Source organism: Meleagris gallopavo, chromosome 17, assembly GCF_905368555.1.
Source record: "Meleagris gallopavo chromosome 17, MGAL_WU_HG_1.1, whole genome shotgun sequence".
NCBI lineage: Eukaryota > Metazoa > Chordata > Aves > Galliformes > Phasianidae > Meleagris > Meleagris gallopavo.
In genome coordinates this window covers 6,955,598-6,979,570 of record NC_139420.1, presented here as the reverse complement: position 1 = coordinate 6,979,570, position 23,973 = coordinate 6,955,598, and the positions used below count along the sequence as shown (strand labels likewise).

Below are 23,973 nucleotides of genomic sequence, written 5' to 3'. Positions count from 1 at the left end.
AGCCTCCAGTCACACCGGGCAGCAGAGCTGCTCTGAGACACATCCCAAAAGGCACGCCAGCAGGAAACCCCCACGCATGGGTTCAGGAAGCAGCCCAGCTCTGTGCACCTACCTTTCCCCGCTGGGACCAGAGGGGTGGGTCCAGCTGCCCATGGGGCAGGAGGCCGTTCTCCAGGCAGGACAGGAACTGCAACAAATGCCCTCCTCTGGGGAACCGCAGCGGAGGCCTCTGGATCCCATCCTGGCTCACCAAGACAACCGTTCCACCGCTGTCTACTATAAGCAACAGGGACAGCAGAGAGAAGGCACGCATGAATGAGGGAAACATGACCAGCCAAAAATGCAGAAACAGGCAAGAAAGCTCAGGGAATTGTCTTTCTGGCATGCAAAACAAGGATTTTTCAATCCTCGCTTGGATTCTTTCCTAGGTGCATTGCAAGCCCTGGAGAAATGCTGCCTGGGAGATCAAACCCTCGAAACCACAGAGCACTGCTCTACAGGGAGTCTTCTCCAGCCAAGCACCACAGCCAGGAGCTGATTTAAAGGATTTCCTAGAAGCACTTACAGAGCAGTGACCACCCAGAGCTCCTGACGTCTGCCCTGGAGCTCAATCAAAACATTCCATCCCCATACAGGCCAATGTGCCAATGCCAAGGCGATAACAGCCCCCAGCAGCCCCTGCTCTGGCCTTACCTTGCTGGTGGCAGTGCAAATAGACGATCTCCTCCAGGCGAATAGTCATGGCATAGTCCCAGTACACACTGGAACAGAGAAAGAGAGCAAGCTTTAGTTCAGGCATGCATCAGGCTCTGCTTCTCTTCACTGCAGCTCCAAATCCTGCCTCCAGCTATCTTGACACTGGGGGAAGCTACAGACAAGATGAGTTCCAGCAGCAGTGCGAGTGCCACCAGGCACGGAGTAAGAGGCAGCTTCCTTCCAGAACCAGTTACTGCCCCTGCTGCTCAGTGAGGGCAAATCCAGCTCAAGCCTGGGCTCCTGTACTCAAGGGAGTGAAGTAAACCCCAGCAATCTGTGCTATTTCAAAGCTGAAAATAGATTTGGTTCATCTGTCACTTTACCAAAATAGTGCTTCAAATGAAGGTGTTATAATACGGCTCATAAAACACATGGAAGGTAAGAGTCACTTCTTGTAGGTTCCTACTTTGCCATCCAACTCTTCTCCTCCTTGGCCACGTCTGACACTGGGAAGTCTTAGAGTTTAGGCTCATACCCAAGTCAAAAACCCAGAAAAGTAGTGTTGAGATGAAAATAGCACTTTAGAGGGAAGGTACCAGGTATAAGGGAATGGCCCAGGTGCCAAGAAGAAAGAAAAGATGAAAAGAACAGAGATAAACAAAACCCAGAATGCTAGAATTGAAAATAAACAAAACTGTCAGCAAGTTTTGTTGAAGATCTTTACCCCAGGCCAAAGGAAGGATGTTCTAAATGCTGCAGCTTTCCTGGAGGATTTGCTTTGTTTTGTTGGTTTGGTTTTTTTTTTCCTTAGAGGCAAACTGGGACCTGCCATGACTCAGCAGTTAAGTTAAAAGACTGCAGCTATCAGGAGAAATGCCAGCAGCCCATAATGCAACTTCAGGCAAAGGGCATGGCAATATGCTGCTCAGCTGATGTCTCCTGAGTAGTCCTCAGCTGGAGGAATGAACCCCAAGGGCTCTGTTAAATCAGAGGATTTGGAACACCTGCACAGAGGATCAGCTGAGACAGCACTACAAAATGGAACCCACTCTGTTACCAAGGTATTATTATTCAGGAACTGATCATGTCTGCAGATACCCTTCCTTATTTAGGAGCTTCTCACTTTCCCAGTTTAACCAGCAACAGAGGAGAACGATAAATCACACCGCTGGGCACCTTTTAGAACCCTCTCCAGTTACTTTGCTGAACACTTCCAGCAGAGAAGGGCTACATCCACAGCATCTCCCACCACCACAAAACCCATGGGAACCTTTGGCCCTTCTGCCCCATTTGAGCACACTGAGAAGTCAAGTCACCTCTTCTCGTAGTCCAGATCCCCCACGGAGCCATTCATCAGCTGGTTGGGAGTCCACTTCAGTGCCATGATGTCAGCAGTCTGGTGAAGGGACAAATAGCCTGGGATGGCCTCCATATCATCTCGCTTGAGAAGGGAAATGCAGAGAGAGAGAGTTGAGAGCAGCCTGGATGGCACCAGAAACAAGCAACACCAGCTCATGCCTTCCAGGGCTGTCCCACACCTGGAGCACAGTCTGCTCATCAACAGCAAGGAGCCCACAGCGGGCCTACAAAACCTAGCAGCCAGCAGGACACCTTGGAAAAGGGCTGAGAACCCAGCTGGGGCAAACCTGATGGCCTTGCCTAAGTAGTTTTAACTTCATTTCTTGGAATACAGTAAGCAAAAAGGGACAGGAAAGAGGGTTTTTTACAGGGCAGGGAAAGAAGCCTGCTTCTACACAGAACTCTTCCATTTGGCTGGAAGGATCTGTATCACCAGGACCTCAACTAAGACATTTCAATCGCTGTCTTCCCAGAGAAGAAATGAGTCTGTCCCCTTCCCCATCACAGAGCAACATGGGCAGAGCCACGTGGTGGGGCAGGAGAGCAGTGTGTGCCCCACTCAGCACTCACTGGCTGCACCAGGACGTTGTTTTTGCCATAGAGGAGCGTGGCCCGAGAGTTCTGGTGCAGTGACTCCACGTAGTCCCTGGCAGACAGCGATGGCCGGTCATCCATACTGCCACTCGAATGCCTCTTCTGAATCTGGAAGAGATCCACCAACAAACAGGAGGTGAGCGTGGACACCTCCTCCTTTCTAACAGCTTTTCTTGAAAGCTCATTCCCTCCTCACTCATGAAACTCCCTGATAGATCTCTCTCCCTGTGCATCCTCCAAGAGGATTCCTGGCTCTGGCCAAGCACTCTACTCACAGAAGCCCCAGGAGTGTCCTCTGTATGCAATAAACCAAGCAGACCTCAGCTGCCTTCTCTCACAGCTCATCCACGCTGCTCCCAAAGAGATCCAACAACGCCACATTGGTCCGGCACACCCACAATCTCCACAGCCCACACTGACAGAACTCCTGGCGTGAAGATGTGAATTATCTCCACGTTTCCACCCTGTATTATCAGAGTGGAGCTGTGGGGCTGCCCCACTCCCACTCACACAGAGCGCCGGGCGCTTGGTGGGTGAGTCCTGGCGGCAGTGTGAGCTGTGGATGCGGTGCCGCTGCACCAACTCATCAGCAGAAGGGTCTGTCCAGAAGTGGTCAGCTGTCTTCATCTTGGTGTACTCCAGGGCACAGGGCCCCACTGCACAAAGAAAAACACAGACATGAGGAAGTTATTCCACTGCTCAGGTCACCGGAGCCCAGCATCCCCAAGCAGGGTGAGCACGGGGCTCCGCACACATTGCTGCACCATGTAAGAGCAGCAAAGAACTCAGAAGTGGTTCTGCCCATCCAGAGCTAGTAAGTTTTTTGAAGTTCTTACAAAAAAATTCATTGAATTGGGATCACAGAACCAACAACTCAGGTTTGGGAAGTAAGCTACTGAGTAGGGTAAGAGGGAAGTGTTACCCAACAAAGATGCAAGAATCGGTCCATCCACAGGATCCATCAGGAGAGCTTCTTTTTCATAGTATTTACTAGAAGAAATGAAGAAGAGTGGCATGCTGTAGCATTTCAGCCCCCTGGAAGAGCTGAACGACAGAGACTGAGGCTTGAAAGCACTGTAATGCCCTCCTCTGTCTGTCTCCCTCCCTGATGGTGAGAGGGTAAGGAGCCTGTTACAGGCTGTTCCGACTAGCTAAGAAATTGCTGGGGGATGGATGCCCTCCTGCAGCACAATGCAAGCATCACTATGCACTAACAAAACCTTCCACTTCACCAGGACAGGACACCTCAGCACATTGCTCCCAGAAGACAAGGACAACGTGGTCCACAACATCAGCAGAGCAAGCATGGCCTGTCCTTTTTAGGGAGCACACAGGGCTGGCCAGCAGCAGCAGCAGCTGGAGTCCCCATGCTGGGAACAGAGTGACACAACTGGCACAGAGTGACTTCTCCAGCCCACCTGGACGTGTCTCAACCAGCAAGCACCTCCAGCATGACTGGAACAAGCTGGAAGGGTAAAACGTTGGCTGGTGCCAGCACTCACCTGCTGTTCTCTACTAAGTAATGCACGATTTTATCCAAGACTTTGTCAAAGAGGGCTGTGCGGATCCAGAGGTGCTTGATGGCCTGAGGAGACAGGTTGGGCAGCTTTGGCATCTTGCGCACATTCTCTGGGATGCTCTGGACTTGATTTCGTCTGTGGAGGCAGAAGGCAACACATCAGAGACTGCTCCTTTCATCTGTCCCATCCCCTATCCCAGAAGGCCCATGGTTGTATCTGAAAACTGTCTTCCCTAAATCTGTTTCCAGCTCTAAAGGTGCCCTAGGACAAGTCTCTGCCCTAGCAGAGTCCCACTGCTTCCCACTGGTGCCCAAGGACAGCAGTTCATAAGCAAAGCAGCTTATCTCAGGACAGCTGAAAGATTCCTGCCCCCAGGTGGCTGCTCCATCCATCTCCCTGGGTCCCGTCCAAGGATGAGTAAGCCACACTTAAACAGAGGTTGAATTACTGCAGGTTATGGCCCTGTACAGTAAAGCAAACCAGATTTGGTTCCAGTTGGCTTAATGCACTGGTCCATAAACCCTGACAGTTCAGGAGCTGATGTGTGTAACTGTCCTTACAACATGACACAAAGGGCAGAGAAAGGAAGAACCACAACTCACCACTTCCCAGAGAACCAACCAGTTCACTCAAGATATTAAAAGCCCAGGGAAGGACTCTGCTCCACTGCAAGAGCAACTCCTCCTATGGAGACTCAAGGTGGACACTGCAATCCACAGCTGTGCTCAAACTAAGCACCCCCATGCCAACATGCAGGCAGCCCCTGGGATAGCAGCCGTGCTGTTGCCTTACGCGTTCTCAATGAGCTGCTCCAGGTCTTGCACCTTCTTGCAAAGCTCCTCAGCAGGAGGAAAGCTCTTGCCCACCTTCATGAACAGAGCTGCTATTTTGTTGCTGCGCAGGAATCCTGCTGCCCTGCGCTTCAGCCCATACAGGACACACGCTTCCACAGCAGCTGCAACAGAGCAAACTCATTAGTGAAGCAGCAGAGCTCACAGCTGTGCTGCTCCCACATCACCACTGCCTGTCCTCTGCTGCATCCGTAACTTCACTGCACAGCAGAGACATTTCCCAAGAGGGAACCAATGTTGTATTCTGTTCCTGTCTCAGCAGACGGAAGGTTAAGGTACCCAGATGTTATTTACCCAAAGCAGCACGCAGTTCATATGGTCTATCTTTCTGCCTATCAGTTCTGCTGACTGTACAGAAATTATTTTAGATTTGAAAGAAAAAAAAAAAAAAGAGGTTGGTTCAGCTAATTTGGGCAAAAGGAACAGTCTGACACAAGTAAACATGAACTGCAGGTATGCCAAGATGCAAGTGCCTGCTGCAGTCCAGGATCCAGGGTCTCTGTAAACCCCCGTGCATCACCTCCTGGGCACTTTGCAGGGCCCTGCTGAATGCAGCTCAGCTCTCCCTTGCAAGCAGTGGGGTTGGGGCACCCAGCTCTGCTGCCCAGGAGCCCGGCAGCAGCTGCACAGAAGGATGCATATGGACACAACAGCACTGGCAGCATGCCTGCCAGAGCCCCCTGGGAGGGCTCAGGATGGATGTCTGGAGTCAGACACAGACTTATTCCATCAGATCAAAGCACTGCAGAAATCTCCTGGCCCCACGGGTGATGGATGTGGCTGTGCCAAGCAGCTCCCTGACATGTCAGCACCCTGCTTCATGCTGCAGAGCCAACATGCCTAGCCTCCCCGCAGCTGATGCACCTCTCGCTTGGAAAGCCAAGCCCTGTTCACCCAAAGCAGCCTCTGGAAGCAGTTGCATGGGTGCCCCATGTTTAAATAAAGCCCTGCACAGACCCTCCTGAAGCCTAGTCAGACTGCAAACAGCATGGATAGATCTTCCCACCTGTCCCAGAGCACTGTTTGCAGAGCCAACCGCCAATGGCAAGGCAACTCCTCCCTCCTGACAAGCACCCAAATCATTCCATCCCACATCCATCATTTATTCTGCACTACGTGGCTGAAACATAAGTGCAGACACAAACAGCCCTCCCTGCCTGAGCCCACACCCAGGCACTGTGCAGTGCCCAGGGGGCATCTCCCCAAAGTGCAGGCAGGTCCCAGCCTTGTGCAGGGTGGAGCAGCGGGCACCCAGCTCTGCCAAGTGGGTTGGGAGCCAGCTGGAAGCAGAACCACAAGCAGAAAAGCCCTGTGAACATTGAGCCTAACCTCTGGGCTGCCCCTGCTTGGCACAGACAGTTCTGCTCTGAGTTTCCAGCAAGCAAGTTAGAGCAATTGTGCTTGCACAGGAAAGCCAGCAGATTGCTTTGCTCGCATCATAGCCAGTGCAGCACACGCTGCTGCCAGCTAGGGAGCAGCACACAGAGCACCTGGAGTACTACAGCAGCACAGAGCACTCAGCATCCATCCTCAGTGCCATACCCAGAACCTCTGCAAACACTGCTCCTGCTGACAGAGTGCAGACTACGTAGGGGAAGCTCTCCCTGTGCTCTCCCCAGGGCTCAGAAGCTTGAGCACACAAACTAAATGCAATTTTCCCACATTAAGCCCAAGAGTAACGGCGTTTTCTTTTCTAACCTTGTGATTTTTGGAGCCCGGTTCATTATTTCCTTCTGCCCCCACCGCTCACATTCGCACTGCCCACCCCTAAGGGCATAAGCTACAACAGAGAATGGCACGGGCGCTCTGGCTGCACCCAAAGACTGCAGAGCTGTCAGAGCACACTTCCAACCCACTCGGTGGCTGAGCACAGAGGTGAGCTCAGCACTGATGCACGTAATGTGCCCCATGGGACGGGCAGCCCCCAGCCCCGCCGCCGGCCCCCATCAGCTCCCAGGGCAGCGTGAACATGACAGGTGCCAGCTCGCGTTTGTCTGCTTCCAGTGAGGGCAGCTGCCCTTTGCTGCCTGCCCACTGCTCTCATCAGAAGGGCTTCGCGGTACGTTGGCTCTGGGAGGATGAGGAGGGCCCTGCGAGGAAGGCAGCTCTCCCAGAGGAAAGGGCAGCTCTGCTCAGCCAGAGCCAGGCTCGAGCACGCTCTGCTTGTCAGCAGAGGAGGTTATTTATAAGCTCCCTCAGCTCACCGAGAGCTGCAGCAAAGCATCCAATTTAGAGAGCAGCACAGCCTGGCTCCTGGTCCTTCCACCACCCAGTGGCAGCACGGTGGCATCAAGAAGAACCAGAAGGAACCAACCAGTCCTGGTGCCTGGGTGCCTCAACTCCGTGCTGCAGGCGGCTATAAATAATTGCAGGCTGCGGAGCCTCGTGCTGCACAGAACACAGAGAATGAGTCACACCTTGAAGCCTGTTCTGCTCTTTCGATGCCTTTCAGTCGGCAGAGCACAAAGGCACACAGACCCCCCCGCCTATCACCTGCTGTATTCCACCCAAGGGCCTGGGACAAAAGGAAGAAGGCAGCCTCTGCTCTCCAAAATAGAAAAGGAGACTTTCCAGCCCGCTTCTCTTTCTGCTTTGTGTGTGTGCCCACTGATGCTCTGGACTCATTCAGTGGTGATGGTGCTAAACGAGTTACTGGAGCAACTCCTTCCAAAGCTGTCATCACTTCTGTCATTTACTTCCCGGGCTCCAAATTAGCAAGCTGCCCTTCAGCAGTTTGTGCATGGAGGAGGGCTGCTCCCCCTCTGCACGCTGCCGGCAGCGTTTTGCTCAGCAGCAGCCACACGGCCCAGCATGGGCTGTGCCAAAGCACAGCTCAGCATGGCTCAGTGAGTGTCCCTGAAGAGCAGTGACAGTCACAGCACACTCAGTGGGCACAGGATGGCCCCTTATGTGGGAAAGCTCCAAGGCCGAGACGCAGCTAAGGGGAGTTGCTCGCTCTTGGGAAGCCTGGGCTTCACTCTTTTTGCTTTAAAGAACCTTGCAAGGCTGAGGACACTGCTGGGTTCTGCACCAATGCTTGGCAGCAGCTCTCCCATAGAATCACTTGGGTTGGAAAGGACCTTAGAGCCTCCCCAGCTACAAGCCCTGTTGTGTGCTGGCTGCCCAGAGCCCACCCATGGCCTAGGGCACCTTCAGGGATGGGGCACCCACAGCACTTTGTGCAGCCTGTGCCAGAGCCTCACTGCCCTCTGAGTAAAGAATGTCATCATAATGCCAAACCTACATCTTCTCTCTTCTAATTTCACACTATCCCCCTTGTCCTGGCAATATCAGACCCTGTAAAAAGTTGGTATCCCAGAAGGGAGAAGGAGCTTGTAAGCTCCCTTCAAGCAGGGCAGCAGCTCTGACAGAACCATCCATTGCAACGCCAATTGCTGCTGCATTACACCTAACGCTGCTGAGAGAAGGGACTATAAAGAAATTGAAAAGCATTGAAAAGAAAACACCTGGGGAGATTTAGAAGGAATATAAGAAACAAAACTTTACAGTGTGGGCGGTGAGGCACTGCACAGGGTGCCCAGAGAGGTGGTGGTGCCCCATCCCTGCAGACACCCAAGGTCAGGGGACGGGGCTTTGAGCACTGCTGGAGCTGTGGGTGTCCCTGAGTACTGCAGGCAGCGGGAACAGATGGCCTCTAAAGGTCCCTCCCAACTCAAGCGGTTCTGATTCTATAAAAGCACCGTTGTGCAAGCCAACTGCCAGGTGGGAAGGCAGCAGGGGTCTCGCTCTTCTTCCATAGAGGTCACTGCTTTTTCCCCATAGCAGCAGCCACTGGCAGCAGGCGGAGGCAGGTGGAGGCACCAGGCACCTTGCCAAAGCACACTCAAGCTCTGGGTGAGTGGGTAAACACTGGACACGGACAGGGCTGGGCACACGCACAGCACATGTCTGACGAATGCTGTCTGTCTGCCCACAGCCCCTCGCCCGGTTCCATCCCACCCGCACCACAAAGCTGAGCGATGTCCTCATCCAGGCAGCGCTGAGCAGCCAGCTCCAGACTCAGGGCTCCCCACACCACAACAAACACATCGATCTGACAGCATGCAACGCTCCCTTGTTATCAACGGGCTGATGCTAATTGGGTTCTGCACAGCTATGACATTCACCCACCCCATCCAGCACTGACCGCCTCCAAGGAGCAGATGGGTGTACAGTGTGCATGGTGGCCAGAGCTGCACAGAAGGCTCAGAACAGCAGGAACAACCTCATTTTGACTGCAATGCCTCCCCCAGGCACTCACCGCAGAAGGAGATGATGTGGCTGCTATCCTCATGCACAAACTTCCTCGTCACCGCCTCCTCCATGATCTGCTTCACCTGTTGAGCAAACGGGCAGTTAGAGGGGTTGTGGAGCTTCACCCCCAGATCAGAGCAGGACCTGGGGTGGAGTGGGCACAAGACGGCCTGTGTGGGACACGGGGTCCCCAGCAGTGCCAAGGTCGGCTATCAGCCAGCACCAGCTGTGACCAGGAACTCCTCCGCATGGCCATGCAATCATGCTGCCCTCCAGGCGTTGCTCGCGACACATCCCAGGCACTCATTTCAGCTGACTTAATCAGAAGGAAGCTGTCACGTATGTTGTACACCAGGAACACAATTATGGGAAGAAAATAAATGTGGGTGCCCCATCCCTAGAGGTGCCCAAGGCCATGGATGCAGCCCTGGGCAGCCTGATCTGGTGGGGGGCACCCAGCCCATGGCAGGGGGTTGGAACTGGGTGATCTTGAAGGTCTGCTCCCAGGCACTCTGCTTTGCACTCTTTGGTTTCAGCAAATGTAGGGCAAAGTGCTCACAGGGCAGAGATGTGGGTGTGTGAGCAGCTAAGAGTACTGAGATGTTCTCTCTAAAGGCAAAAGAACGAGGAAAAAGGGCAGGTCAAGAGCTAGCCAAGCAAACCTTGCACCTGAAAAGCCTCTAATGGCCTCGTTGGGGGAATTAAAGCTCCTTAGGAGGATAAAATCGAGGCCAGTTATGCACAGCTGGCAGGCCAATAAAGGAAGCTCTTTTATGAAAATGGCTTAAGAAAAAAGTCTCACTGTGACCAAAAGCTGCACCCAAAAGCTGCAACCGACCCTCTTGGTCACCATCTGCTGGGGGCACGGGCAGGCCAGAGACACCCCAAAGCCCCCAGATAGAGCAGGGAAGTGCTCCAGATCTGAAATTTCTTCTGCAGTATTGTAATGGGGAGCTATCAGGGGAACCGTCTCTCACTGAATCATCCAAAAGCACAAATGAAGGATCCGTATTTTAAACCCCAAAACAGCACAACCTGGGAGAAACACTTGGGAATCAACGCACACAGAACATAACCAAATCACAAACTTAAAACAAGCCGCCGGGCTCAGATTGAAGCTGCATATCCAAATATTTGGCAGCTGCCATCCCACTGCTGGGTTGCATCACTCATCCCATCACAGTGCTTGCAGGGCAGGGGCCATCAGCTCAGCACTGCTGTGTGGCACAAGGGGCCCTCAGTCTGGATGGGCACCCAGCTCAGTGCAGCAACCCACAAACAAGCCCTGCCAGGAGATGCAGCGCAGTGGAAAATTACCCACTGCAGGGAAAAAAAAAAAAAGATGAAGAACCCACAACGTTGTATTGACTGAGGTTATCGCACTGAGCCACATAAATCAGAGGTATTTAAAGGAAGAGAAGTGGGAAGGGCACTGCAACAAGGACACTTGGCCAGTGCAAAGGGCTACGCGTGAGCTACGTATGAGGAATAAACCCTGGGAGCGAGAGCACAGCGCATTCAAACAAAACAATCCCCTCTGCCCACAGGGGGATGTCTGGGGCAGCTGTGGGTACAGCCCAGAGGAACGCTGTGGATGCTCCATGGGAGCAGAATGCTGCTCCCAGCTGTGAGCACGGGGCTCTACACTCTGTTTGCTTTTTGCATGTTTGCTTTGCCGATTTCTCACGAGCTGCCACCTTCTCATGCTCATTGCTGCTCTGATGACGTGCTTGGAAGTTAATTCTAGCACTGAAAAAGCCCATCTGCCCATCAGCTTTGGTGCAACACATCCACGCGGGGACCCTTTGGTGTAACCTCACCATTCCTTTAACTGCTTCACTCAATCAAGGTCCCATTCCAAGAATAAGCTCTGCTTAAGCTCTGCAGCAGTCCCCCATACCTCATGCAGGGTTTGTCCCTGCAGCACGGCCACTTCTCAGGTATTACACAGTGCTAAGGGATCACTTACTGAAACAGACACAGTGTTAAAGCACGGAGCGTTCCCACAGGTCTGTATTTGCAGACAGCGTTTTGCAGCAGACTTTCTTCGGAGGCATCAAGTTTAAGTCACAAATCCATACACGCCACGCTAATTTAAGATCTCATAAGCTCACGCTATAGCTGGAGCTATTCCTGTGGTGTTTGTCAAATGCAAACCTCCATGCCATCTGTTGGCACTGCTGTCACGCGCTCAGCCAACACCGCAACGCTTGGGGAGGAACTTCAGCTGTGTCTCTGTTCTCAGTGCCTGATCCTGAAGGCTTGCCCTGGTGCTCAGCTCTGCACAAAGCACGCGTGCCCTGAGCTGCTATGGAGCAGTGCCACGTGCTCAAGGTGTGTGGTGGCATTAGAATGGAGACCTGGCAGCTGGAGGAGGAAGAAACTGATCTCATCTCCCTGAGCGCTGGGGAAGACAAGGAATTGAGGAGCAGAGCTGCCTTGTGCCGGGCAGGAAATCCAACCAGAGCAGCTGGAGGATGAGACACCAGTGCCTTTATCTTCAAAAGGAGAGAAAATGGCCCCCAGCAGTCAGTAATGCTCTTTTCAGAAGAGATCAATGCAGGCAATTGAGAAATGAGGCATTAAAGCCTCCTGTTTACTTCTGATACAGGGATGTTTCAAACAGGCTGACCGTGCTGCTGGAGAGCCCCTCTTTTATTACAGACCCACAGCTTATCATCTGCATCTTCCTTCTGTCTAAGCCACACAAAGCCTCGCTTCTTCAATTTGGCCTTGAGGACGCTGACAGCGAGTGCCATCCATTCTTCAAATCTTAATAACCTGGAATTAATTCACAACTTTCTGTTGTGCACCTGGATGAAGGAGCTGGCACGGACCCCGTGGCTATTTGAGACGTGCACGCATGGCTGTGCTCCCAAAGGAGGAACCCACCCTGCAGGAGCACCGCTCTCAGGGGCTGCTGTGCTTGGCCACAAAGCAGACAGCACTGCTGCACAGCAGGAGCTGACCTGAGGGTGGAATTGATGTAGTTATGTCTGCAGCAGAACGAGAGAGCAGCTACAGCAGCACCCATCCCAGCTATGAAGGAACCAGTACATCCCATATAGATGGAAGGCTATGGGACAAGAGCCGGCAAGCAGGCTGAAAGTCAATTGACAACTGGAGCTGGTCTCAGTGACCACACGCATCCCTTCCAGTGAGTTGCAATAAGCACATTTTCAGTCAAAAATTCAATCCGGGATATTTTGGGGTCGGAGTCCGTCTGATAAAGGCTCCAAGAGAAAACCAGAGAAGATTTATGTTACTTTTCCTGCATAACAGGAAACAGAATTCCTCTGAAAACCATTCTGCCACTTCTCCCCTACAGCCTGCTGACAGACAGTCAATTTTGCAGCTTTCAAGATCAGTTTGATTTATTATAACCATATGGGCACACACACACACACACACACACAAAATTGACAGTGACAGCCCAACTCATTCCAATCCACAAACCTACTGCAGAGCAGGACTTCTTCAAAATAAAAATGCATTAACCATGGCAACAACCAAATGCTGGAGTCCATTTGCTCACTGTAATGCTAAGGACAGTTCCATCTACTGTTTACCTATCTCCTCTCATCAGGCATTGCCTGCACAATGTTATTATTCCTTCCGCTATTGCCCCAGGGCTACAGATGTGGCGTGGCTTCCCCAGTCCCAGTGGAGCTCACTGACACATGGGAACACCATCAGATTCCAAAACGCCACAGCTGAGGGCACGCAAAGCAGGCTTGGTGTGATGGGATGGAATATGGAGTTCTGTGAGAGGTGAGAATGCAAGGGGTGGGAAAAGAAAATGAGGATTTCTGCAGTTGGCACTTCCTAGCACTGCTCCAAAGGCTGTGCAGGCTCCCAGCTCAGCCTGAAGTCAGTCTAAAAAAGGGAAAGAAAATAAAACAGCAAAAGTGTGTGTAAAATGGGCTTAACGAGCAGATAATGGGCAACAGAACGCCCCATCACTCCAAGTTGCAGGGATGTCACTAAATAATTCCATACATAACCGACAGTACCACATTTCCCTTTTTTTTTTTTTTTTTTTTTTTTCCTCTAAATCCTAACAGAGCAAAGAATGCAGAGCACAGGTCTGAGATGGAACCCCTGCACCTGTGTGTCTGCATGCAAACAGCCCTGCCTGCAGGGCCAAGGGCAGCAGCACAGTGCTGGGAGAAACCCTGGGGCAAACACAGCTGCCTGCGTGGCAAAGCAGCAGCTGAGCCCAGAGCAGTGAGACTGCCTAGGGGGAGAGGCTGTGGGCACCCCATCCCTGGAGTATTAAAGGCAGCCTGAGATGGTGAGGAGCACCCAGCCCATGGCAATGGGGTTGGAACTGCTTGACCTTTATAGTCCCCTCCAACTTAAGCCATTCTATGATTTTATGAAAACCTCTGTTCTGCATCAGCACTGCCCTCCCTATAGGGCAGCTATGAGGCACCTGCTGATGAAGTTATGTCACACAGTGACACACGGACCGGTGGCATTTCAGCAGGGCAGAAAGGTTCTTTCCATGCCCTACCTCACTCCTTCACCTCCACCTGCATTCACCAACCCCTCATGCAGCACAGCTGATCCATTAAGAGCCAGCAGACAGCTCTCCTGTGCTACCAGAAGGGCACATCACAGCCCTCAGCACTCCTCCTTTAGGCGCTTTCCTCAAACATAGGGACCCTGGAGAGAGAGAGAGAGAGCGCACACAGAGAGAAGCCCAGCACCGGCTGCCAGCATAGAAGATGCTCCTGGAGAGCAGCAGTGCCCACTGAGGCCCAGCAGGCTGCAGAAAGAAGCTCCGTCCTCCTCCTCCAGCCGTGCACCCAGCAGCCCCATCCCCACCTGCAGCCTCGGGAGGAGCCGCAGGCAGACGGCAATAACGAGATGTCGGCTTCATCCACGATGCTAAAGAAATGTCACAGCCTTTCGCTGGTTTAATAGCTGTCGTCAAGGCAACGAGTAGTATTGCTCGCCACCACGCCCGGCGCGGGATTAAAGGTGGGGAAGGGGTCTGGATGAACAAACGCAGCGCTGTCAGCTCCCCCGCTCGCTCCCAGGAGGGGCACCGCTTCCCCGAACCCACCGTGGATACACGGAGATGCTCACGAACAGAACACCGCACGCACCCAGCGCCCAGCACAGCCGGCCTGCAGGCTCAGCCCGCGGCCAGGGATGCTCTCGGTTCTCCGTGGCACACCGGGTCTCCGCAACGCGTCCCGCTCGGGGAACGGCCGCCCTCCATCCCCACCGCCCGGCGCGGCGCACGGCCGGACCGCCGAGTTCCCGCTGCCCGAGGGCGGCACCGCCCGGCGCTGCGCCCGCACCCACGAGCGGAACCGACCGGCCGGGGCACGGCAGCGGGACGGCGTCCCCGCACCCACCTCCTTCTTGACGGTGCGCAGCAACCGCTGCCGGGTCTCCGCTTCTGTGGGGAGAAGGGGAGAGCCCCGTTAACACGGCCCGGCCCCGCAGCCCCCCGACCCGCCGCCCCCAATCCCATCCCATCCCATCCCATCCCATCCCATCCCATCCCATCCCATCCCTACCCGCCGGGGCCGCCGCCATAGCCGCGCTCCGCAGCGCCCGCAGAGTGGCGGAGGGCCGAGCCGGGCCGATCGGCTCCGCACCGCCCACCGCGCCCGCCGGGGTGGAGCCGAGGCCGGGAGCGCCGCCAATCCGAGCGAACCGCCCGGGGACGGCCGTCGGTGGGGCGGCAGCGTGGAGCGGGGCTCCGTGCGAGAGCCCGGCCCGGCCGTGCGGCGCGGTGACGGCCGGCAGTGCCGTGCCCTCCGCAGGGCTCATCCCTTCCGTGGGGACGGCGGTGCTGTTTGTCCCCTTAGCGGCGTGGCCCCGGTCCTGCGGCTCCCCGCGGATCACCACCACCATCCCCATCATCTCCCACATTTGGGGAATCCTCCCACCAAGCGGCCCCAGGCCCGGTGTGCGCCAGGGCAGCGACCCACAGGGTTGGGTGACACGGTGCGGGGCCGTGCCTCGTGTTCTGGGCCGTGTGGCAAAGCCCTCTCCCCCCACAGCCCCACACAGCCCCGCACAGCCGTGCCCTCCCACCGCGCTCCCGTTGGCATTCTGCGCCGAGAAGGAGATAACGAGCAGCAAAGCCCTATTTGCGGGAGACCCGGAGACGCCTGGTATCAAGATCGCAAACAGTTCAGCGAAAGCCCTGGCTCGCAGCTCTTATTAACATATTTTCTGTTTTTCTGTTCCCTCGTTTGATGTTCCAGGACATTTCCATAGAAACAGCATCCTGGCTCCTTAGCAGTCCGGTTTCCACTAACCACAAACCACATTAGCACGGGGCAGAACGAGCGAGCTGCAGGCTGAGAGTAATGCAGAACTCATCCCTGCAATTTGCCTTTTGCACAAGGAGAATCTCCGTGCCGTAGCGGGTCGTAGAGGAACTCTATTTCCTCCTGCAGCGTTTGTTTTTTGCTATTAATTCTGTTGCTAAATGCTCTAACAAATGCAGATGGCACCAGAGGGGGCAGGGACCCCAGCCTTACCCATGCAGGTGGCACACAGCTGTGCTGCTCTGCCCGTCTTTTTTTCTTATGTCCTACGGTGCTGAACAGGCAATTAAGGCAGAGCTAATAAACACTCACAATGAAGGCATCACAGCCTCGTAAAGCAGCGCCTCATAAAGGATGGGGTTGGTCCCTGATTTCTGGAGTCTGGAGAGCTTGAGCAGGAGCACGTCGAGCTACCCTTAATGTGATTAAGTTACATCTCTGCGTATCACGCTAATTAAATTAAACTTCCCACTGCTGCCTCTGCGGCTTAAACAGAATGGTGGTTTTAAGACCACAATTCACCTCTCTGCATTTCATGGCATGGGGGAGCAGGTTGGATAATCAGATCAGTGTGCTGTTCAGAAACTCATCTAACTCGTTGGAAATTCAGATTTAAATCTGATTTCAGCTACATTTCAACAGCGCGTTCTGAATCTAAAGAAATTTGGATGCAGCTGCAACTGCCGTGGAATCACAGAATGGTTTGGGGTGGAGGGGACTTTAAATTCCAAGCGGTCCCAACCCGCTGCTGAGGGCTGGTGGGCATCTGTCAGATCAGGATGCCCATGGACCTTCATGATGGAGCTGTAGGTGTCCCTGTTTGCTGCACGAGAAAGGACCAGCTGGTCTTTGAGGGTCCCTTCCAACTCCAGCTGTTCTGTGATCCCATGGCACGGGGTAGCACACGCAGACATGGACAGCAGGAGCGGAGAACTGGGACTAGAATAAGGAGAGCTCTGGGGAAGTTTCTCAAAGCTATGGGGATCTCAGAGCCTGCTCTGCATGGAACTGACAGCAGGTGCCTGGGGGCAGGTGGGGCCAGCAGCGGGGCGAGCCCTGCGATTGCAGCTCAGGAGCAGAGCATTGGCATCACCAATAGGATCTGTGGCAACGAGACCCCCCTGGAGAAAATAAGGGTCAGCTGCAGAAAAAGAGCTGCTGGTTTGGTTGCTATGACACCAATGCTGTCACTGCTGTCACTCACGCAGAGGACTGCCTGGTGGGATGAAGCCCCGGCACTCTGCTCAGACACAGAGCACCCAGCAGCCGAGCACCGCTTTGCTTTGGTTGCTGATGGGTTTTTAATACCCACACCCACGTTATAGGAGGTGCTGCTGGAATTCACAGCTTTGAGTGACATGGATCTCCTATAAACCCATGGGGGGATTAATTGGCTCTCACCTGCATGCCGAGCCCCTGCTGGAGAATCTTGGGGGCTGAGAGACATTCAGCCCTGTGCAGCAACAGCAAACGTAGTACTTTGATGGGGCATTTCCAGCAGGTCCCCGTGCACATGCTGCAGCACCATTCATGTCCAGAGGTCTCCAGCTGGCGTCACGTCGTCACAGCAACCCGCCGTCCATGTCCCGTTTTGATCTCGTTTGTAGTTTGTTTTAATTACAGATGAGGGGTGCCTGGAGCACAGTGCCCACGGCCTCCTGCAGGGGTTAGCTGTGCAGGGCGCAATGCAGGGAGCTGCCTGTTTTGTTTGCAAGGAAGTTTGCTGTTAAACTGCCAAATGGAAGAGAGCGCTGGCTCTCGGTACCGCACCATTCCCTCCCGATAGCATGTGGGCTGCAGAAGTTATTCCACTTTCCAGGGGTACAACCACTCGCACCTCCCAGAGCTCGAAGCATCGCTGACTGTGGCAGCAGGTGGAGGTGCCTCCGGCCTGCAAATTGCACCAAGGACAAAAAAATAATGTTGCACTGAAAGGGTTCAGAACCAAACCACCATCTCTGCCTTAACCCCACGTCTGTGCAAAAAAAAAAAAAAAAAAAACCCACCCCAACAGCAAAACGCTCCCCTGGATACAGGGAGCAGGGGATGGAGCTGTGAGCCTCCCCACTCCTCCTGTACCGATCAAAGCACGGCTCTCCCCATTGGAGCCATGGGTTCCCAGCTGGAGGTGGGGACACGTAGGCAGCCGGACCCTCCCCTCCTCAGATCTGTCATCAGACGGAGAAAAATCCATCCTTCCCTCCCCAAGTTGCTCACCCAACCCTGCAGAACTCGCAGGGGCACAGAATGGGGGAGCGCTGCCCTGTGCCTGCTGGCCCCCCTCAACACGATGGGGGTCCCGGAGCCATCCCTGTGCCCCCAGCCCACCCCCGGGACAAGTGGAGCAAGAAAATGGATTTCCTCCTCTCAGTCATCGGGTTTGCCGTCGATCTGGGCAACGTGTGGCGCTTCCCTTACATCTGCTACCAAAACGGAGGGGGTAAGGACAGTGCTGGGGTTGCTGCAGTCTGCACTGGGGGAGCAAAAAGCTGTTTGTGGGCTTTGGGATGCTGAGAACTCGCTGTTGCTTTTCTCTGTTTGTCTCTAGCTGCTCCTCTTTGGAGAGGGCAGCTCCACTTCTCCCCACTTTTCCTCACCTCTCTCCTCTCCGTACCCTGCGCCGGTCCATAGTGATGGAGCTGCATGTTTGGGGTGGGAGGCTCTCGCTGGTCTTATCACTGGGTACAAGCAAACTTCTGGCAGGCAGTGCTTTGAATAACCCTGCAGACACCTTCGGTCTCAGCTCCATGCAGTTGTGGTGCTGGATGCAGTGTGAGCCCTGATCTGCACAGCCCTGTGCAGCATGGGGTGCTCCCTCCCATAGAGCTAGCAGAAGGTAGAAAGGCTCCATGAAGGAAACATCTTGAGTAAATGATGGCTAAATAAATTGCTTTAAATAGACCAGAATAATAATAATAATAATAACTCTTGCATAGAAATTATAAATGAGGAATGAGAATTCTGTGCCGTTTGCAACAGCACAGTGGATTTAATTGCCAAAGTCGGCATTCGGGTAACATCTTCTCATGCTTGGGGAAATTAGCAGGAGATAATTAGTACCACACTCAAGGCTACAGCGTGGATCCCAGGTGCCCCCACGGAAGCAGTTATTTGTGCCTTAATCCTGTGGGACAGGCAGTGAACTTCTGCTGGAGCTGCTCTCCATCAGTGCAGAGGGAGCTGTGGGCTCTGGGTGGGGAGCTGGGTTTGGGCTGCAGCTCCATGGAGGGAGGGATGGACTCCCAGTCAGGATGAGCCTGCAGGGCTGGCAGCACCGTGCCATGAGGGCAGGGCAGCAGGGATGTGATGCCCCCGGTGTGTGGAGGCTCTCACAGAGAGAAGTTGTGGGGGTTCAATTAACTACCCCCAGCTGAGCTACCCCGACAGCACAGAGAGCAGCTCCACTTCTAAAAAGTCCACTGGGTGCAACACAGCTCTGCTAAAAGCACTGCGAGCATGAATAATGTAGATGACAGCGTTAATTACTTGTATCTCGGGGTGACAATCAGTGAGATTTTCCCTAAAATCTGAGACCTGAGAGGTGCACAGTGCCTCATCCCCTGTGTCTGCCTTGTTCTGCTTATTGCATCAGCCCAGCTGAGTGTTCCCAGCAAGGCACCCACCTGTGAGCTGCTTGCTGCAGGGCATCCCAAAGCCTGCGTGCATCCAAATGCTCATCCATGCTTCATGACACATCCCTGTGCACACTCACCGCCTGGTACAGGGTTGCAGCAGACCCCACTCTGCTCCTCACCCCACAGGAGCCTTTCTCATCCCGTACACGCTGATGGCTGTTTTTGGAGGGGTGCCCCTCTTCTACATGGAGCTGGCCCTGGGGCAGTTCCACAGGACGGGCGCCATTCCCATCTGGAAGCACATCTGCCCCATCTTCAAAGGTGAGTGAATCCCAGCCCCGCTTCATGCAGAACCACCACCAGCCCCACACAGGACCAGCAGCCCTATGAAATACCACCAGCCCCATGCAGGGCACAGGGAGAGGCTCAGCTTTCCCACCTGTCCCCCTCTCTCCACAGGCATCGGTTTTGCCATCTGCATCATTGGCCTCTACGTCTCCTTCTACTACAACACCATCATTGCTTGGGCACTCTATTACTTCTACTCATCCTTCTCGGGCACCCTGCCCTGGGCGAGCTGTGACAACCCCTGGAATACACCCAACTGCACCAACTACTTTGGGAGGAACAACGTGACCTGGACCAACTTCTCCAGGTCCCCTGCTGAGGAGTTTTATACGTAAGTGTCCAGATGTGGGCAATGAGCTGGAGTTGGGATATGTCTCGCAGTGCAGGGAGCAGGATGGGGGGCCTGGCAGCAGACGTACCACCGCCCATGGGCATCATGGGGAGGTGAGGCCCTGAGACCCTGTCTGGCCGTAGGAGGAAGGTCCTGGAGCTTCAGAAGTCCGGCGGTCTGTACAACGTCGGGGGGATCCGCTGGCAGCTGCTCCTCTGCCTTTTCCTCATCTTCGCCATCGTTTACTTCAGCCTGTGGAAAGGGGTGAAAACCTCTGGGAAGGTAAGAAGAACCCGTGCCAATGCTGCTGCAACCCTGAGCTCCCGCCTGGCTAAACTCGGGACATCGCCTCCTCCCCACCCCTGCAGCCAGGCTGTCGGGTGCTCGGTGCCATGGCTGATGGCTGCCCCTGCTGTAGGTGGTGTGGGTGACGGCCACGCTGCCCTACCTCGTCCTGCTCATCCTGCTGGTCCGCGGGGCCACCCTGCCTGGAGCCTGGAGGGGGGTCCTCTTCTACTTGCGCCCAGACTGGGGCAAGCTGCTGAGCACAGCGGTGAGTTCAGGTGCCCCGTCTCTGCCTACCCTGCCCCCCTCTCCGAGGCCAGCAGCACACAGACCCCTCCCACACCGTGCACCCACCCCTGTGCACTGCTTCTGTAGAGATGAAATGCTCTGGATGGGCTCTTGGAAATGTAAATCCGTAATTGAATCACCCATCTCATTGCTGCCACGGTTTGTTCGAGCCGTGTTCTCGCCCTGGCTTGACAATAGGCTTCCTGTAGGTAATTACCAGGCAACACTTGAAAATTCTCATTAAAGATAACCAGGGCCACGCTGCTGCCTGGACCAGGCACAGAGGCTCGAGGCTCCCTTTGGCTTCCTCTCCCCCTGGGCACAGCATTCAGGGTTAGGGTTAGCTGTATGGGGCTGCTGAATCACGGCCTGAACCTCTGATAGATCACCTGAGGCGAGCAATGAGTCAGCCATGGGAGCACAGGTGAAGGCAAATCACCTGTGCTGCAGGAAGGGGTGGAGCCTGGCTGCACCTCTCCTAGACCCATTTAAGAGCTGACTGCCAGTGGGGAAGGATCTCTCTGGAGATCTGCTCCATGGGAGTCCATCTCATGAGCCCAGGATAGAGTGAATGACTTTCTCTCATTACTCCGATATAACAATCACATTAACCAAGCTCCTGGATATACATATACCATCTGTATATCCGTGGATTATACAGTTAGCGCATCCCTGTCCATTGCTGTGGGGTGGGCAAACCACAGAGCACCCACCCAGCCTCCAGCTGCCTGTTGCTTCTGCCAGGTCTGGGTTGATGCTGCTGCGCAGATTTTCTTCTCCTTGGGTCCTGGATTCGGTGTTCTTCTCGCTCTGGCCAGTTACAACCACTTTCATAACAACTGCTACAGGTGAGCACCTGCTGCAAGGTGTGGTGCAGGCATGGGGCTGTGCCAGAGCAGCTGCAGTAGAGCCCCACAGCCATGGGTTGAGCGCTTCTGCCCACTTCCCTGATGGTCTGGGCGTGCAGGGAGGGCTCAGCCGCTTGCCACGTCTCCCTCCTTCCATCTTCCAGGGATGCACTCATCACCAGTGCAGTAAACTGCCTCACCAGCTTCCTCTCGGGTTTTGTCATCTTCACTGTGCTGGGCTACATGGCTGAGATGCGGGATGTGGAGGTGGAGGATGTAGCCAGAGACAAAGGTTTGCCCCCCACTGCTTCAGAACCCCATCTTGTCTGGCCTCATGGTGCCCCTGCTGGAGCTGGGGGGCCCCTGTGCACCCAGGGGTGTATTGATGGCAGTGAGGCCAGGACTGCTACATTCTATGCAATCCCACTGCTTGCCAGCACCCAGAAGAAAGGCAAAACCAACCTGCACTCCTTCCTAGGTCCCAGCCTGCTTTTTATCACCTACCCCGAAGCCATTGCCAACATGGTGGGATCCACCTTCTTTGCCATCATTTTCTTCCTGATGATGATAACGCTGGGGCTGGACAGCACGGTAGGAACCTCTGCAGCAGCACTGGCACAACAGCAGGGGGAAGATTCTGTCTCATTTCTGTGCTCCGTTGGCAGTTTGGGGGTCTGGAGGCCGTGATCACCGCCGTGATGGATGAATACCCCCAGGTCCTGGCCCAGCGCAGGGAGCTCTTTGTCCTCAGCCTCATCACTGTCTGCTTCCTGGGCTCGCTGAGCACCCTCACCTACGTGAGTACAGCCTGGGGAAGATGTTGGCCTGTGCTGTGCCCCATTAGTGAGCACAGTGCCATCCCACCAACCCACCTCGCTCCAGGGCGGTGCCTACGTGGTGAAGCTGCTGGAGGAGTTTGGTGCTGGCTGCTCCATCCTGGCCGTGGTGCTGCTGGAAACCATAGCTGTGTCCTGGTTCTATGGTGAGAGGGGCACCGGGATGGGACCTAGAAACCAGATGAGGCCTGAGCCCACTGGCTGCAGCTGCCTTGCCCCACGATGGCTCTGTGCTCCACAGGGATCCAGCGGTTCTCCCACGATGTGAAAGCCATGCTGGGCTTCACCCCAGGGCTGTTCTGGAAGGTGTGCTGGGTGGCCATCAGCCCTGCCCTGCTGGCAGTGAGTAGTGCATTTCTCAGCCCCTCCTGCTGCTGTGCTCCAGGGCAAAACTTGGAGCTGGCAACCAGGCAGGATTGCTGAGTGCAGCCCTGAGCCTTGTGCTGCAGCTGACCCGCAGCTGCAGAGCACCAGCAGCTGCAGTGAGCTGCTTCCTGATTGCTCTGCCTGGGTTCTGCAGTTCATTGTGGCCAGCTCGCTTCTGGAGCAGCCACCCCTGGCACTTTTTGGCTACCAGTACCCAGCATGGAGCACCTCACTGGGACACCTCATAGGAGCATCTTCTTTCATCTGCATCCCTGTCTACATGGTATACAAGCTGGTCTGGACACCGGGGTCCCTCAAGCAGGTCAGAGCTACATCAGCACAATGCTGTCCTCAGCTGTCACCCCTCCTTTTCACCAGTTTTTGGGACATCTCTGAGCTCTGGGCCATTGCAGGCCAATGGAAGAGCAGCAGCTCCTGCTAGCAGAGCTCGAGGTCCCATTGCAGGAATGGAACCCATTGCTTTTCTCTTCCTGCTTCAGCGCCTCGCTGTCTGCATTCGACCGGAGAAAACAGTGCGAGACCCCCAGGCAGAGGTGGTGGGCATGGAGCCGGTCCTGTAGCACGATGAGGGGATGCAGAGGCTGCTCCCTGTTCCCATGTGACACCCATCAGGCAGGCAGGACGCTGTCACTTCCACCATCCTCCGGCCGCCTGGCCCCACAGCTGCAGGTGTTGCAAGCACGCAGTGACCACGGTGCCTCCTGCAGTGCAGTGTGCGGCGCTGCGTCACTGCTCCATGTGTTGGTCCCCTCTCAAAGAGAAAACAAAGCCCCAGCTGTGAGCAGGCTGTGTGTTTTTCGGCTTTGTGAGGTTCGTTTCCCCCGTGCTCCCCTTCGGGATGAAAGCAGAACCCCAATGTATAGCAATGTCGCCATGGTCACTGTCACCTTGTCTGGCTGAGGGATGCCTGTGGTGTCACCACGCCGCTGGCTCCATGTGAACTCATCAACTGCTGTCACCCCTCCTGTCCCCACAGCAGATAACACAGAACAGAATTGGAGGACGCAGCCAAGAGGTGGGGGCACACAGTGATGGAGGGGACCCAGGGCTGGGGGCACACAGAGGGCTGGGGAGAACACAGGGATAGGAGGCACATAGAGATGGGGACAACAGCAGGGTGGGGAGAACATGGGTTTAGGGGTGACACAGGGATGGGGGACGTATAGGGATAGGAGATGGTGATATCTGATAGTGATAGGACAAGGGGAAATGGCTTTGAACTAAAAGAGGGGAGATTGAGGTTGGATGTGAGGAAGCAATTCCTCACTCAGAGGGCAGAGAGACCCTGGCAGTGCTGCCCAGAGCTGTGGTGCCCCATCCCTGGAGGTGATCGAGGCCATGGAAGGGCAGCCTGAGCTGGGGGCAGCCAGGACATGGCAGGGCTGGGGGGACTTTGGGGTCCCTTCTAACCTAAACCATTCTATGACTCTACGAGACACGTGGGAGCAGAGAAAACAAGGGGATGGGGGGAGACACGCAGGAATGGAGAGAACACGGGGATGTGT

The 23,973-nt window shown here is 54.7% G+C and overlaps 2 protein-coding genes across 4 annotated transcripts in view; one reads left to right on the top strand and one right to left on the bottom strand.

Annotated features, from left to right (window-relative positions):
• SGSM1 (small G protein signaling modulator 1) overlaps nucleotides 1-15,247 on the bottom strand; it is a 29,732-nt gene extending 14,485 nt beyond the window's left edge. The window contains exons 1-11 of one of the 3 annotated variants that reach the window (XM_085238658.1): nucleotides 14,809-15,247; nucleotides 14,644-14,687; nucleotides 9,282-9,357; nucleotides 4,962-5,124; nucleotides 4,152-4,304; nucleotides 3,572-3,639; nucleotides 3,160-3,305; nucleotides 2,626-2,757; nucleotides 2,013-2,137; nucleotides 694-761; nucleotides 113-273 (exon numbers count right to left, since the gene is read on the bottom strand). In XM_085238658.1, coding sequence (XP_085094784.1) covers nucleotides 113-273; nucleotides 694-761; nucleotides 2,013-2,137; nucleotides 2,626-2,757; nucleotides 3,160-3,305; nucleotides 3,572-3,639; nucleotides 4,152-4,304; nucleotides 4,962-5,124; nucleotides 9,282-9,357; nucleotides 14,644-14,687; nucleotides 14,809-15,166 — 1,494 coding nt within the window. In that variant the 5' untranslated portion in view covers nucleotides 15,167-15,247. Of the gene's footprint in view, nucleotides 1-112; nucleotides 277-693; nucleotides 762-2,012; nucleotides 2,138-2,625; nucleotides 2,758-3,159; nucleotides 3,306-3,571; nucleotides 3,640-4,151; nucleotides 4,305-4,961; nucleotides 5,125-9,281; nucleotides 9,358-14,643; nucleotides 14,688-14,808 lie in introns of all 3 variants that reach the window. The other 2 variants (XM_085238657.1, XM_085238659.1) reach the window with 2 other exon arrangements.
• A 2,515-nt stretch (nucleotides 15,248-17,762) lies between these two features.
• Nucleotides 17,763-23,237, top strand: LOC100541067 (sodium-dependent serotonin transporter-like). Its single transcript, XM_085238841.1, has 13 exons — nucleotides 17,763-18,010; nucleotides 19,332-19,466; nucleotides 19,605-19,824; nucleotides 19,968-20,106; nucleotides 20,243-20,377; nucleotides 21,142-21,245; nucleotides 21,410-21,537; nucleotides 21,724-21,836; nucleotides 21,911-22,042; nucleotides 22,128-22,227; nucleotides 22,323-22,423; nucleotides 22,602-22,769; nucleotides 22,948-23,237. The coding sequence occupies exons 1-13, from the start codon at nucleotides 17,818-17,820 to the stop codon at nucleotides 23,026-23,028; spliced, it is 1,749 nt and encodes a 582-aa protein (XP_085094967.1). The 5' UTR covers nucleotides 17,763-17,817; the 3' UTR covers nucleotides 23,029-23,237.
• Nucleotides 23,238-23,973: the final 736 nt, after the last annotated feature.

Excerpts from the sequence above, each read along its gene's own strand:
- LOC100541067 (XM_085238841.1), top strand. The coding sequence starts at position 17,818 with ATGGGGGAGCGCTGCCCTGTGCCTGCTGGCCCCCCTCAACACGATGGG. Across the intron at positions 19,467-19,604 it reads CATCTGCCCCATCTTCAAAG|GCATCGGTTTTGCCATCTGC; the intron begins GTGAGTGAATCC and ends CTCTCTCCACAG. Across the intron at positions 21,837-21,910 it reads CGCTGGGGCTGGACAGCACG|TTTGGGGGTCTGGAGGCCGT; the intron begins GTAGGAACCTCT and ends CTCCGTTGGCAG.